Raw genomic sequence first — 17,017 nt, 5'->3', positions numbered from 1 at the left:
AACTGCTTTGAATATATTAAGGGCTCCACAGACCTGGAACCTAAGGCTAGTAATAGATTTTTTTGAATTTGAACGTAGCTGAAAGATGATGTTTTGTCTACATTATCTGTTCTGTCATGGCTGTCATGTAGGCAGGATAGTGCAGTGCAGTCATTTTGCTGCAATTACAAGTAAATAACAGTGCTAAACAGTAAATATTCTATAAATTAAGTATTAAAATACATTATAGTGTGAAATTCTACAAATCTAAAAATGCCTGAAAGATGCTAGGTGACATCCATCTAACCAAACGCTTAGTAGTGATCGCATTAGTTCTTGGCATTATTTTGATTTTGAAGGAATACGTATTTATTTATCCGATATGAGTAGCCGTAGGGTTGCTTATTTCTACAATGCGGACGTAGGGAACTTCCACTACGGGCCGGGGCACCCGATGAAGCCCCATAGGCTGTCTGTTACGCATAGTTTGGTGTTGAAGTATGGGCTGCATAAGAAAATGCAGGTATACAAGCCGTACAGAGCAAGTGCGCATGACATGTGCCGGTTTCACAGTGAGGACTACATAGAGTTTCTGTCCAATGTTACGCCGCAGAATATACAGAGTGAGTATTGTTTACTTACAACACAATAAAAAAGAAATAAATTGAACTATACTATAGGTCTAAGAGGGAAACCGGCTATATGAATTAATTCTTCACTGAATCAATCTTATAACTTCCTAAGTTTTCAGATAGAATTGATTTCACATAGTAGTTCTTCACTACTTATTTTATTGCATGTATACATTTTTACTCATATAATAAAATCTTAATGAAGAATTCTAATCTAATAGTCTACTGTTGTTATGTGTATTCCACCTCATGATGGAAATTAAATTAGTAAAATAAAATAGTACATTTTTTTATTGTGGTTGTGTGCCCCATGTAATTGCCGCCATACATGAGGGGGGACAGACCGGAATGATTAATATGAATGCACCTATTCCTGAAGATGTTGCTGACATGGCTCCCTCCTTTAACTGCCGGTCCCGCATTGGATTATACAGGCAGGAGAGACTTTGTCCCTCACATACAAACGCTGCATAAATCATCTGTCAAGATGCTAAAGGCCTTATAGATTCCCATCTGCACCCAACGGGGACAAATGGGCATACACCCTAAAAAGCCAAGTTGAGTTACAGTTTGTCAATTGTTTAACTTTTATTCCAGGCTATTCCAAAGACTTGCTCCACTACAATGTTGGTGATGACTGCCCAGTCTTTGACGGGCTGTTCGATTTCTGCTCCATGTACACAGGCGCATCTCTAGAAGGTGCCATGAAGCTGAATAATAATGCCTGTGACATTGCCATTAACTGGTCTGGTGGTCTTCATCATGCTAAGAAGTTTGAGCCTTCTGGTAAGTCACATTTTTCACATATAGAGGTTTAGTTTTTCAGTAATACTACTAGTTGTTTACTTACTTTCTTTAACACTGCTATATGTTACTTATGCTTATGTTACTACATAATTGTAGAGTTGTTGGAATTTTAACTATTTGTCTATTAAATAAATTTGAAATAGACATTCCCGCTATGGAAGTTTGCCAGATGTAGGGTTAAGAAAATGACACAGACTAACTATGTTGGGGCTGGGTGCCTCCCAGCCAGTTTGTATACAAATTTATATCTTTTTTTTATTATTGGATGAAATTTTGAGTTTAAAATTAAAAACATAAATATTTGAAGTAGGTACTGAAGCATATTTTTTTTTAATACCACGACGGTGGCAAACAAGCATACGGCCCGCCTGATGGTATGCAGTCACCATAGCCTATGGACGCCTGCAACTCCAGAGGTGTTACATGCGCGTTGCCAACCCTTTAAAAATCTGTACACTTCTTTTTTTGAAGAACCTCATACTGTAGACCCTCGGGAAAACCTCGGCAGGTAGCTCATTCCACAACCGGAGCTTGCGCGGGAGGAAGTTCCTCTTCTACAAGCTTTTATTTAACTTTCCCAATTAGTATGTTAGTTAGTGTGGGTCAAAACTTTCAATCTAAATTCTTCTGATTCTGTAATACTACTGCCTAATTACACAATTTTTATTGGTATTTGACAATAGCCTCTTTTGTTCGTGAGAAGATTGCCTCGCGCGTATGCTCGCTCCGTGTGGACTAGCCTAATGGCAAATATTTCAATTATTGTATATTTTCTATACAAAGAGACATGTTTTCATTGCTCTTGAGTTCTCAATTATATTTAGTTGTCAAACCTATACTAATCGGTATATTAATTACTTCAGGATTCTGCTATGTAAACGACATAGTAATAGCAATATTAGAGCTCCTAAAATACCATCCCAGGGTACTATACATTGACATAGACGTCCACCACGGAGACGGAGTCCAGGAAGCATTCTACTTAACAGACCGAGTTATGACTGTCAGCTTCCATAAGTATGGGAACTACTTCTTCCCTGGGACGGGAGACATGTATGAGATCGGGGCTGAGAGTGGGAGATATTATTCGGTGAATGTGCCGCTTAAGGAAGGGATTGATGACCAGAGTTATGTTATGGTGAGTTTTTGATAGATATACTATTCATTTTACGGTTTAAATCACACTTGTTTATTATTATTTATTACAGCTTGGTTATTCTACAGAGAATTTTACAGTTAAGATGCATATATTTAAATTTATTATTATTAATGATTAATTTCTTTATTTCGACCAACAAGGATCATAGACACAAAGAGTACACAATACATAATTACAATTTAAATACATTTTAGACATTAAATTAAATGATTAAACATTAAATAAAATAAAATTACATAATTTAAATAATTTAATACTTGATAAATAAAACTTAATTTTAATTTTCTTTTTCTACTGTAGACCCCTTCTGGGTAAACGCCTCCTCCAGCTGTTTCCATCTGACTTTATCTATGGCTACGTTTTGCCATTCTTTACCTAGCTAGTGGATCTCTCTCTTTCTAGAGCCCTGAGCCCTTTCCATTTGGTCACCTTTCCTGTCCACCTCCCGTCTTTTTTAAGTCACATTATTTCACCATTATTAAGTTGCAGGCGTCCATAGGCTACGGACACTGCTTACCACCAGGCGGGCCGTATGCTTGTATAACACCACCGACATAGTACGAGTATAATAAATAAATAAAATTCACGCAACTCGTGTCGATTTAAAACACTCCCTCCGGTCGTGTTTTAATTTATCACCTCACGTTGCGAATTTCTAATTTTCTGCACTTTTATCGTAAATAACTATTAATCAATATGGATCAATTCACGTGACATAAGAAGACGGAAAGAAGCATATGATTAAAAATACGTTAGTTATATCCTAAAATCACATTACAGTTAAATTCGTATTTTCTATTCGTATTTTATTTAATAGGTTAGCCAACCATTTCTTACCCGGGTTAACGGATTAAACCGTTAACTCAGTGTCAAATTGTACTGGTAACCATGGTAACTCCAGGTTTAACCGGTTAACCCGGGTTAGTGGGATGGTGCAAGTAGCCCTTATAATGAATTGGTCGTCTGTTCAATCTAAGTTGCTATTAAGAAATATTATTTCCAAATATTATTAATATTATTAATATTATTTTCAGGTGTTCAAGCCAGTGATTCAAAGCGTAATGGAGTTCTACCGACCCACGGCGATCGTGCTACAGTGCGGTGCGGATTCCTTGGCAGGCGACCGGCTGGGATGCTTCTCTCTATCCACCAAGGGCCACGGGGAGTGCGTCAACTTCGTGAAGACCCTGAACGTGCCTACGCTAGTCGTTGGTGGTGGCGGGTACGTTCCATCATCAGTATTATCATATACAGTACAGTATGTATCTGAACGTTAAGCAATTGACAACATTTCGTTTTAAAAAAACCTGATTTTTTATATATGATTTGGAAGTATTTTGCTGCAATATATTAATATAAATTTAATATGGCTTATTACAAAAAATACAAAAGAATAAAAAAAATGTTGTGATTTTACCAATTCTACGACACAATAGGAATACAAATGCCATTGCCAATCATCAAGAAAAAAAATTAGCTGTAATATTGGATTTGACATTGTCAATGAAATACGGACGTATTGATTGAATTTCAAAACAAAGACTTACTATCTACTAATCGTTTTTAAAATGGACTAGATCCATGAGGTATATACTCCTCCAAAGTATACCAAATACTGTTTCGTCCCTTGCCTACTGCAAAAATACCAAAAATGATATCGGACAAACATTTAACTACATTACATTCGTTAGTGTTTATCCGTCGTATCCATATGAAAGACTGGTGTCGTATTCATGTATCATTATCCGTTATAATATCCAAATCGTCGTAGAAATATGATATTTAATCAAAATTGTTTTCAAACCACCAATCAATCAATTTTTCGTGTTATGGCTCCATCAAGGTGTTGATGATTCTGCCAATGTCGAGGTTGGATACCACCATCACGAACCAGTTTAAAGCATTGACAATGACAGACAACGTCAGATTAATTAAGTCATGTTTTTTATAAGACCTAGCTTCTAGCGTAGAACTGGAGTTACGCCATTTTTGAATAAGTACACATTAAATAAATTAATAATTTATTAAATTTATTAATTTAAAAAAAAAAGCGCTGGTGGCCTAGCGGTAAGAGCGTGCGACTTGCAATCCGGAGGTCGCGGGTTCGAACCCCGGCTCGTACCAATGAGTTTTTCGGAACTTATGTACGAAATATCATTTGATATTTGCCAGTCGCTTTTCGGTGAAGGAAAACATCGCGAGGAAACAGGACTAATCCCAACAAGGCCTAGTTTACCCTCTGGGTTGGAAGGTCAGATGGCAGTCGCTTTCGTAAAAACTAGTGCCTACGCCAAATCTTGGGATTAGTTGTCAAGCGGACCCCAGGCTCCCATGAGCCGTGGCAAAATGCCGGGACAACGCGAGGAAGAAGAAGAAGAAGAATAATTTATTAAATACAAAGCCTAGTGAAAAAAATAAACTATTAGCCTATTCATCGTTTCAATTAAAATGTAAAGAACCAATAAAATGATAGGGTCAGAAATATGAAATGTTGTCAATTACTTAAACCCGTTAAAGTTTACCAAACGTGTAAATTTAGCATTAATATTTGATTCAAATTGCCGATATTGTTCAACGACATAATTTGTTTGAAAAGGTCACAATTGAATACCTACTTAGTTTTATAATTTATAATAATAAATATATTAATTATACTGTAGTAAAGGGGCCCACTAATTACCAGTTCGCCGGACGATATCGGCCTGTCAGTTACTCGCAAAAGCTGACAATCGCGAATAACTGACAGACCGATATCGTCCGGCGAACTGGTAATTAGTGGGCCTCTTCAGATGCGCCCTATCTTCAGCTGTTTGATGTACATTCGCCCATTAGGGGTTTTTACATCTATCTTTTTTCGGGTCATTTTCTGCTAACTCGCTTCTAAGAGGGACAAGGAAACAACATTTTTCTCTTACCCTATAACACGTATTTCACAGGTACACGCTACGCAACGTAGCTCGCTGCTGGACGTACGAGACCTCCCTTCTGGTAGACGAGAACATCTCCAACGAGCTACCTTTAACGGAATACTTGGAGCTGTTTGCACCTGACTTCCAGCTTCATCCAGAGATTAGCAGGTAATATACGAATTAATGCCTCATTCCCCATCTAGGTATTTTCTAAAGTAAGAACGCTAAGCACGAAGAATTTCGTACATTGACCCACCATTTTCTATATTTTCTTATGATATAGGAGGCAAACGAGCAGACGGATCACCTGATGGTAAGCAATTACCGCCACCGCTGGACACCCGCTACATCTATCAATTCAAGATGGGAGTACGCATTTGACCACCGGCATCATTGGCCGTACAACAACATATGCGCGTGCGATAGAGATAGAAAATGGCGGGTCAATGTACGAATTTCTTCGTGTTTAACGTCCTTATTTTAGTAGCCTTTTACGGAACGTCAATAATTAAGTAAAAAAGTCTAATTTTTGTAAAATTTAAAACGAAACTAACTATAGGTACTTCGTTTTTTTAGCATTAGAAAGATCTCCAAAGAAGTAAGCATGTAGTTTTTATCAGGCTTTTTAATTGTCAATAGCCAGGTCCACCCAGAGCGAGCATAAGCGCGAGGCAATTTCCTCACGCACAATGCAGCCAGTGTAGACGTGCCTCGGCCAAGGGGACGCGCTCGGGCGAGGAAAACGCGTGCGCCGCCTCGGCCGAGGCACGCCTACACTGACCGTATTTTGCGTGAGGAAATTCGCGCGTATTCTCGCTCTGTGTGGACCCGGCTAATAATGTGGAAGGGAGTTATATAATTTAGCATGGTCAATACTCGTAATTTACTTCAAAATTTGACCGCAAAATGTACCCGGAACCTTATCCTTATTTATTTTATTTATTTAAACTTTATTGCACAAATAAAGAAAAATATACATATGGCGAACTTAATGCCAAAAGGCATTTTCTACCAGTCAACCATCCTTATTTCTACCAAGTTCTTTCTAATGGTAAAAAAAAACAAAGTATAGATGGATAATCTTGTGTCCTCTGAAACACATATCAATCACTTTCGAAACATTCTGTGTAATTTTACAAGCTTTTATATAACTTGCTTTGTATGTATATTCAGATCATATCTTGTAAGCCCAATTAGACCCACTTCCCATTATTGAGCTGAAATTTCACATGTAAGTTAGGGTGACAATGCAATATTATGGTACGGTAGCTGGAGGTATGGTAGATGGCCATAGGAACTCTGTGATAAAACCAGGGATCGGAAACCGGTATTTTTTGTATGGGAACGAAAACGGTATTTTTTCGTTCTTTGTTAATTTCTTCATTCCTAATTAGGCAATCTAATAATACGAAGTCGTTATCTGAAAACACAACTGAGTCCTACATTTAGAGTATAAAATAAACCGAAATGTATGGTTATTTCGATGTTTTTGCAAAAAACCGGTTCCGATCCCTGGATAAAACAACGCAACCTAATTGTGTTTGCGGTTGTTAGAATTGTCTCAGTTAGTTGCGTCTTGAAGGAAAAGTACAGTCAGCGATAAAAATGTGTACTTATCAAAAATGAAATTAATTTTAAAAACCTTATTGTTTTTATTTCAGTACAAACAACGCCAACAGCAAGCAATATTTAGAAGCCATAACAAAGTACACGTACGACAATCTCAGGATGTGCCAGCACTCGCCCGCCGTACAGATGTCACATGTGCCAGGTAATTACAATATAAACAAAGATTCATTGATTGTGTAAGATATGGATAAAGACAATTTTGTTCTTCGAATTTAACAGCTAAACGAGATGCCGCTGTAGCTGTACCATAGATATATCCGATTCAATAGATGAAGCGAAAGCCAGCTGCCACCGCACTGTGGGCTGAAATTCGGCTTTCATTGACATAGAAACCGAAGTTGTTATTTTTACGTTTTTTTGATTAAAATAGGTTTTGCCCAGTATTGTTATGGTAACCTATGAATTTTAGACGATTTGGAATGAAAATTGTGGAGTTACGATTTTTTTTCAAAATAAATGTATGGAGCAGGAACAAGAAATCATCATTACTCAAGAACCGCAAAACAAACCGTAATATCCTCGCAGGTGGTTATACTACGAATTATTTGTGATTTTTTGGCATACTACATATATCCGCCACGGGTGCGGTTTTTTTTTTTAAATCATTAATTGTTTCTATGGAAAGAGCACAAAAACCAAATTCAACATTTTAAGATTTTTTTGATTGAAATGGGTTTTGCTCAGTGTGTTTATGCTAAGTTATAAGTTTCACACGATTTGAGTTGAATATGGTAGAGTTATGATTTTTTTTCAAAAAAAATGTATGGAGCCGGAACAAAATATCAAAATATCTCAAGAACCGCAACAAATACGATAATATCCTCGCAGATAGTTATGCTACGAATTATTTGTGATTTTTTGGCATACTACATATATCCGCCACGTTTATATTTTGATATTTTGTTCCGGCTCCATACATTTTTTTTGAAAAAAAATCATAACTCTACCATTTTCAACTCAAATCGTGTGAAACTTATAACTTAGCATAAACACACTGAGCAAAACCCATTTCAATCAAAAAAATCTTAAAATGTTGAATTTGGTTTTTGTGCTTTTTCCATAAAAACAATTAATGATTTAAAAAAAAAACCGCACCCGTGGCGGATATATGTAGTATGTCAAAAAATCACAAATAATTCGTAGCATAACTATCTGCGAGGATATTATCGTATTTGTTGCGGTTCTTGAGATATTTTGATATTTTGTTCCGGCTCCATACATTAAAAAAAAAAAAATCATAACTCTACCATTTTCAACTCAAATCGTGTGAAACTTATAACTTAGCATAAACACACTGAGCAAAACCCATTTCAATCAAAAAAATCTTAAAATGTTGAATTTGGTTTTTGTGCTTTTTAGTGATGGGTAGGACATCAATTTAAAATGAGTTTGTATGAGTACCTCATTCTCTAAAATGAGGTGTTACAATGTCTTACTTCAAATGAGGAGAGGTACTAGCACTTTTGCAGCATCGACTATTCCATCAACTCCAACGGCAGCAAACCATATTTAATGTAAATACATATTTAGGCATTGCTAAACTTCCTTTTAAATATTTACTTGGAGTGCAATTCTGGAGGTTTAAAACAGAACTTTAACAACAGAAGACATACATTTAAGAATCAAACTAAGGAGTTAAAGTACATACATCCTATTGCAACTTAATTTGATGCTTTTATGAAACTTGTTCTAATTTAGCAGTTTATTATTTTTATTGTTAGATTGTTCAGTATCAATCCTTGCTACTTGATATAATTTTAAGTTTAACATTCATATATTGAAATAAATACTAACCATAAACTACCAAACAAACAATTAACAAACTAAGGAGAACAAATCCAATATTTTTTGTACCATTATTATATAGAAATTACTAACTTACCACCTCATAATTTATCAGTAATAATAGCATTGTAATATGATAACAAACGAAAGCCTCAATAACGTTCGCGCGGTAATGCCACCGGCGTGTAATATACACTTGATTTTTGTATGCAAAAGACACAAAGAAAGACCCACAGGTATATTTTATCGCGAAAACAATGTTAATATATTGTTATTTTGGTATAATTATAAGAATGGTCACTAATCACTATTTATAAAACACAACTAAAGATTACGAACAACTTTTTCGAGTTTCTCGTACTATAAATATGTCAAAATCATAAATGATCGAAATACTATACGAAGCACGTTAACAAAAAGTACTTTACAGTACATATGGGGCTACTTTATAGCACTAGTGCGAGAAGTAGCATATTATGTTACTGTGTCGAACATTTAAAGGGCCATATGTACTGTAAAACGTTGTACGATACATGTGCGAATAGGTAATTCGCAACTCGTGTCGATTTAAAACACTCCCTTCGGTCGTGTTTTAATTTATCGCCACTCGTTTCGAATTTCCTATTTTTCGCACTTGTATCGTAATGTACTATATTACAAATTCAAATCGTTAAAATGTACATGTTTATTTCACCTATACAAATTATATTTACTTTTTTATTAATAAACTAATGTAAAATATCATATTTTGTGTACGCCACTATATTATATTTCAATAATTTAAATAATATTTTGGTCTCTTAAACGATAACTGTTTCTAAGCTAGCTTCGTAAATGCCCAGTGAGACTTGGTTGGCATTTCAATCGCTTATCAAGTAACCATTTCAAAGTCCAGTCTAATTGATTCAGATTATACATGACACCAGCAATATGAGTCTTGAGGTCAGGTTATATTGGTATGCGCGTTAGTACAATAATAGCTAACAAATATGGAGGCCTACCGCGAACCACGAAGTTTTGCTTTGCTGTCGCACTTACGTATGAAATTACAAGTGCGACAGAGAGAAAAAACTTTCTTCGGTAGGTTCTTTGATGACTTAGATTTTTCGCTTTTGACAAGTAACTTAGCAATGCTAGGATCAAAATGGCGTAATATGTATGTAAGCTTGCGGACGCTTACGCTTGTTTTCTTTCGTGTTTCATTTTTAACGTATTTTCGATGAGGTGTTATTGAAGCACGGCGCGTGTCTGTCTCACTCCCTCTTTCGGTAAATCTAATTCATTGTTTCATTTTGAAAGGATTTTTGAGGGGATGTCACAGTGAGGCGAGTGAATGGTACAAACACAACGCATTTCTCGGTGGACCTTTTGTCCTTGCAATAAGGTTTGTAGTTGGGCAGTTGATAGTGTGAGCGATGAATGCGATGACGTCAATGACTCATTTCTTCATTTGAATGTCGGCGAGCACCGAGCGCCTCGCAACTCTCTTGCGAGTTGTGAGGAACGCGAGTGAGTTTGAAAGGCTGAGAGTTTTTTTTCAAATTTGAAGTGTTTGAATGGTTTGAGTGGTAAGAGCTGTGTGTGATGCGCGCGAGTAAATGAGTAAAATTAATTGAGGAGTGATGTATGACATTTATGCGGTGTGAAGTTCTGCGACAATTTAACTAAATGAGTGGTACAAATGAGGTGCCTCACGAGTGAGCAACTCAACACTAGTGCTTTTTAACATTTAAAATAAAATTTTAATAAAAATTTTTTTTAATAAAAACAATTAATGATTTAAAAAAAAAACCGCACCCGTGGCGGATATATGTAGTATGCCAAAAAATCACAAATAATTCGTAGCATAACTATCTGCGAGGATATTACCGTATTTGTTGTGGTTCTTGAGATATTTTGATATTTTGTTCCGGCTCCATACATTTTTTTTGAAAAAAAATCATAACTCTACCATTTTCAACTCAAATCGTGTGAAACTTATAACTTAGCATAAACACACTGAGCAAAATCCATTTCAATCAAAAAAATCTTAAAATGTTGAATTTGGTTTTTGTGCTTTTTCCATAGAAACAATTAATGATTTAAAAAAAAAAAACCGCACCCGTGGCGGATATATGCCAAAAAATCACAAATAATTCGTAGTATAACCACCTGCGAGGATATTACGGTTTGTTTTGCGGTTCTTGAGTAATGATGATTTCTTGTTCCTGCTCCATACATTTATTTTGAAAAACTCCACAATTTTCATTCCAAATCGTCTAAAATTCATAGGTTACCATAACAATGCTGGGCAAAACCTATTTTAATCAAAAAAACGTAAAAATAACAACTTCGGTTTCTATGTCAATGAAAGCCGAATTTCAGCCCACAGTGCACCGTAACCATTTGGTTTTTATGTAAGATTAACAATGTCACCACAAAAAATCTCACGACATCTCACTGGGGGGAGTGTCTATCGATCGATTTGTCAAAAATTGATTTATATATACTTAATTTGTATTTGGGCGGTCGACCGTTCTATATAACACCCAAACGTGTTATCTCCGAATGAGCTGTTGCATGAATTTGAAACATATACTTAAATAGGATGGTAACATTGGTAACATTGCTTTTTAAACGGACTTGTTCCCGTTCACTTATGACTGAGTCACTAGCAGTCTTAGTAACCGCTGCATAATAGTACATTGTGTATTAAGCGGGCGGTAAACAAGTATTTATGTATTTCATCAACAGCCTCAACGGGTTAGGCATCGAAGGCACAGACTATCGGACATAAATATTTTAAACGGCTATAAAATTAATCAAATGAAATATTTAATAACATAGACAAAAAAAAAATTATAAACGTCAGTATTTTAAAAATAAAACTCATTTATGTATACCTACTTGAAAAAACATTATGCCCAATATGGCCGTAATGAAATTAAATATGGCATAATACAGCTGCTATAGAGCTATCATACAGCTATCTCAACATGCTGGTATACAATAAGGAGTGGTTCAGTAAAAAAGTGGCAGTGAATTATCTGGTATATTTTTTTATTTATTACTAATTATGAAGCAGTTTTTTTTTTTAGTAGGTAATCTATTTATAAAATACTATATAATAACAATAAAATCATATTGAGAAATAACAGATTGTTTGAGTTTTCTCATTTTTTAGGGTTTCGTACCCAAAGAGAAAACGGGACCCTATTACTAAGACTCCGCTGTCCGTCCGTCTGTCACCAGGCTGTATCTCATGAACCGTGATAGCTAGACAGTTGAAATTTTCACAGATGATGTATTTCTGTTGCCGCTATAACAACAAATACTAAAAAGTACGGAACCCTCGGTGGGCGAGTCCGACTCCTGGTGGGCGAGGCACTAGTCCGGTTTTTGGCAATGTACTTCGTAACTTTTTGTACAACACAATTTGATAATCTTCACCTGCCGTTTTCCACAATGCCACACTTGAATTTTAATTTTCACAACTAGTTGTATGCTTTTAGGAATATCATCTTACGAGTAAATTATACCAATAAACTGGAGTTCGTCTTCGGTAGTCAGGAAGTCTCTCCAATCTAACCTCTAACAGAGGTTTTTCTATGGGAGACAAATTTCTGTAAAAATCGCAAATACACAAAAATGGAAATTCCATGTAACTACCTCAAAGTGAAGTCAAATAAAAAAAGTGCAATATCGAACATAAGACAATTTAATAATGTATTAAGTAGCTTATAAAACTAAAAGAAAAACCGTTTATGAGAAACACCTCATAAATTCTCTCAGAAGACGCTGTTCAAAAAGTTTTGGGAGGCATGTAATATAAAAGGCGTACACTTCAATTCGCCCTTTTATTTTAAGTACGATTGTATTTAATTGTATAGAATAGTATGTACGAATTACTACAAAAATGCGCCACTTAAAAATTATCACTAAATAAAATGAAAAATCCACATAATGTGCTGCTACTTTTTTTCTGAACCACTCCTTAACACCGTTTACGAGCAAGTGTGATGAAAAATAAATCATTGGTACCTTTTGTTTAACAAATTAGAGGCTTAAGCCCACAATCACCTACGAAAATCTTAAACATATCTCATCTTCCCCAGGTGACTTCTTCCCCGAGGACTACAAGATCAAAGACGAGCCGGACCCGGACATCCGCATCAGCCAAGAGGAGTCCGACAAGATGGTGGAGCCCAAGAACGAGTTCTACGACGGCGACACCGACCACGACAAGGAGGCCGTCGTCAAGGAGGAGCCATAGCAGGCCGCCGCCGCCGCCGGCACCGGAGCTACTTGACACACACACTATAGGAAGAAGTTCATGTGAATATACAGTACTATATTAGTTTATTTCTTCCGGCAGCCAAGAGCAAGATGCGTTCCGTCACGCTTAAGGATGTTAAACAAGATAAGGTCGTCAAGATCGTCACTGCCCACTTGAAGACGGGCAAGGTCAAGGTCCTAGAACACACATACCCCGACTGGTTCTATGTACGCTGTGCCGCCATCCTGCGTCATATCTACATCCCCGTCGGAGTCAAGACCGTCACCAGGATCCTTGGTGGCCACAAACGCAACGGTGTCACACCCTCAGCTTCTGCAGATTGTCCGGCAGCATCGCCCGCTAGGCGCTCCAGGCCTTGGCAGCCTTGAAGCTCGTCGAGCAAGTCCAAGATGGTGGCCGCATCCTCACCGTCCAGGGCAGGCGTGATCTCGACAGGATCGCCGCTCAGGTCAAGCTACAAGGCCAAGCAGCAAGTCATCGTACTGTAATTTATCTAATTTCTTTAAAAAAGTCTTCTTGAATATTTGTTTCGACTTATCAAATTGTTTTTGGAAGATTTGATTCGATGGCTAGATTTATCATAAAACATGTCATGCTTCGACATTACTAGTTTAGGGTAGGGTTTTCTTTCTAGCGTTAGCCTGGAGTCCGCTTGGCAACTAATCCCGAGGAGAGAGGCACTATTTTTTACGAAAGCGACTGCCATGTGACCTTTCAACCCAGAGGGGAAATTAGGCTTTGTTGGGATTCGGGGTTTGAAACCGCGACCTTCGGATTGAAGGTCGCACGCTCTTACCGTTAGGCTATCATCGTTTTTTCCCTCCTATCTTATATGTACCATTGATTGGTTGTCAACGTATTTCGGTAGATATATTTTCAGTTTCAGAATCGTAAAAAATTCAGTTAACCGGTTAGACCATTAACTGGTTAACCCCAGGTTAGTGGGATGGTGCAAGTGTAAATGGTGAATACGCCCATGAATCCCATTACACAATTTATAGTGAAATTATGATTTAAATTAATTTTGTATTGTTTCGAACCCGGGACAGTTAGAAGGCGTCGCTACTGCTGTCAACCAGTTCCTGTACTATGGAAGAAGTTTATCTGAATATGTATAATATTGTTCTATGCTTCGTCTGCGAGTTTGGTCGGTTAGGAGTCGTTTAAAACTTTAACTTTCGACTCCATTTTCACACCCTTGGGTTTGAATTGAATTTCTATAAGTATAGAGCTTTATATTCATTCAATTGGTTAAAGCTGTGCCTGTCAATGTGACCTAAGCTGTATATAATTAATAATAGTGAGTAGGTGATAATTAGTAATGTACTACGAAATTATGAATTGATATTCACTGCCAGCGACCCTATGCGGGTTTTTTTTTACGTAGGTGCTTTTCGACGCTCGTAGTGCGCAAGCAGTTAATGTATTTTTTTCTTTTTTAAGCCAGGTCTCCGATGAAACTGTTAGTTCGTAAGACTACCTAAGCTACCAAGGAGACACGGCTTGAACACATTTGTATTAAGTTTAGTTTAAGTAGAATTTACTGGGTTGATTATTGTGCAAAATATTGCAGGCGTAGTTTTGATAACTGAACTAGATGGTTGTGTTTATCCAATTTCGCGTAGATAGGCAACTACTGTCAATTGTATGAATTTTATGAGATGATTATTTCGGCTCGGGTCCTAATCTGTTAAAAAAGCCTTTGTTTCTTTTGTGTAGTCATCAGCTTCCCTTCACGGCACGTTCTAAAGTAACTATGTCGTCAAAAAGGAAGTATCGTGATAGTATTAAGATTCAAAATTGTTTTTTATTTAAACTTTATTGCACAAACAAAGGAAAATTTACAAATTTATGTAGTCTTATTCGAAGAACAATCAGCCGCGTGAGTGGCAAAAACGGCAGGTCATTTTTTTGATATAACAAAACTTGCTATCTCCGAATGGATGGTTTCATGAATTCGAACAATATATGTTTCGAAAAAAAAAAAACAAAACAACACGAGTCAAACCGTAAAATTATCTTACTGTTATTATGTCTCACACTTTAAATTCGAATATTCGCACCTGTCTCATTATTCCTTTGTCTATTATTAGAATTAATATAGAATAGTTGATCATTATAGTTCAATATAGTTCGTGTCATCCATGATGACGCGGAGATTTGTCAAATCTAACCTTTAATAACCTGTTATTACGAGTTAAGGCAAGCGTCTTCGTGAATGACACGATTTATATATTATATGCTTTTACGTCAAGCCGGGCACTAGAAGTAAAACCCGACGAAATATAAGATCATTGTCAAGAGGGCGCTGTTATTCTCATGTATAGAGTGACAGTTAAGTTTAGTATAAAAAATTTAGTTCCGATAAAATAACGCAATATGGCGCGTGATCATATAATACTGGACAGGCTTTAAGTAACTTTTCAGTTTTGTAAGCCCTATCATTTTTTTCTGTTCAGTTGCCATCAGATATATCATCATCATATCAGCCTTTTTTCGCCCACTGCTGAGCATATCTCTCTTCAAGTACGCCACTTATCCCGGTCCTGAGCCAATCTCATCCGGAAGTGACCCGCAATCTTCGGAATGTCGTACACCCAACGAGACAACGGACGCCAGGCGCTCCTTTCGTCTAAAAGTGGCCACCATTCCGTTAACATTTTGGTCCACCTACCATCCTAATATATCAGATATAGCGAAGCAGACAAAGGTTCTCAAAAATATCTGACCATGTTTTTTAACGTCATGTAAATTGAGGCTTTCTTCCGATATTTTTGAACACCTTGGCCACGCCAATGTATCTGATGGCGACTGAGGGCCTACCGCGAACCACGTTCGACGTGTTGCGTCCCTGTCACACTTACGTACGAATTTACAAGTGCGACAGAGAGGCAACACGTCTAACGTGGTTCGCGGTAGGCCCTCTGACCGTTTAATATAGGTTTGTACTTAAGAATACGTAGATCGATATTTGCCTACAATGTAGGAAAAGATTGTGTTTTATAAACATGGGCGTTGAAGTAATTTTTAAGTAAGATAATATGAATTATGTTGAGATTTTTTTATCAGCCTTTGTAGAGCATAATTTTTTAAAATTATTATATATCAATTATGAAATCTGTAAATAAAATGTTTTAGAATAAGATGAAATAAATTATAATTTTACAAAAACTACGTTGTTCTTTTTTTTACCTTTCGTATGCGCCTGTCAAAAATTTGCCATTTATTTAGCAACCATGACATCTTCAAGTTTAAGTTGAATATATGTATGGAGCGGATCTGCTCCTAATCATACCAAAGGTTTATATTCAATAAAGTATTTGCACACGTTTATATTAGGCTCCGTGTTTCACAGCAATTCATGAGAATCACGTGTTACCGCCTAAATGCTATTAGTCGGTATGTATAATTTGTTGGTTTACCCGTGCAAAGCCGTTATAACGTTAACCCTTTGAACGCTTTATGTCATAAACACAAACATCACTCCAGGTCCCGGGCGCAAGGGAGCTAATGTAAACATATTCTTACTTTACTGTTTGATGTACTTAAACCTAACTCGAAAGTGTGAAAGTAACATTGACAGCGTCCGCCATAACACCCATAGGTGTCCTTCGTGCTGTGGGCAGTGGGCACGACTAGTAACGACACCTTTAGGGGTTCTGACGTTAAAAGGTGGGTCTTAGTTTCATATCTATAAGGGTCAAAATTTGATAGTTCTGATTTGACTCAAATCAGAACTGTCAAATATTAGTTTCTACGTTGCGCCGACCATAAAATGTCCACAGTAGGTATAGTTAACATTAATAACACTAAAGACCTAATGTTAATGACGTAAATGTGC

General features: G+C 36.7%; 2 protein-coding genes across 2 annotated transcripts; both read left to right on the top strand.

Moving 5' to 3' along the window:
* Positions 1 to 89: 89 nt before the first annotated feature.
* LOC133529014 (histone deacetylase 3) lies at positions 90 to 16,350 on the top strand. The gene is made up of 7 exons (XM_061866594.1): positions 90 to 602; positions 1,209 to 1,397; positions 2,282 to 2,556; positions 3,612 to 3,799; positions 5,514 to 5,654; positions 7,148 to 7,257; positions 12,995 to 16,350. The coding sequence occupies exons 1-7, from the start codon at positions 362 to 364 to the stop codon at positions 13,150 to 13,152; spliced, it is 1,302 nt and encodes a 433-aa protein (XP_061722578.1). The 5' UTR covers positions 90 to 361; the 3' UTR covers positions 13,153 to 16,350.
* LOC133529327 (small ribosomal subunit protein eS19A) lies at positions 13,266 to 13,544 on the top strand. The gene has a single exon (XM_061867024.1). It carries the CDS (start codon positions 13,266 to 13,268, stop codon positions 13,542 to 13,544), a length of 279 nt encoding a protein of 92 aa, XP_061723008.1.
* Positions 16,351 to 17,017: the final 667 nt, after the last annotated feature.

Source organism: Cydia pomonella, chromosome 20 (genome assembly GCF_033807575.1).
Source record: "Cydia pomonella isolate Wapato2018A chromosome 20, ilCydPomo1, whole genome shotgun sequence".
Lineage (NCBI taxonomy): Eukaryota > Metazoa > Arthropoda > Insecta > Lepidoptera > Tortricidae > Cydia > Cydia pomonella.
Note: the sequence above shows the minus strand (reverse complement) of the source record. Positions and strands in the feature narration are given on the sequence as shown.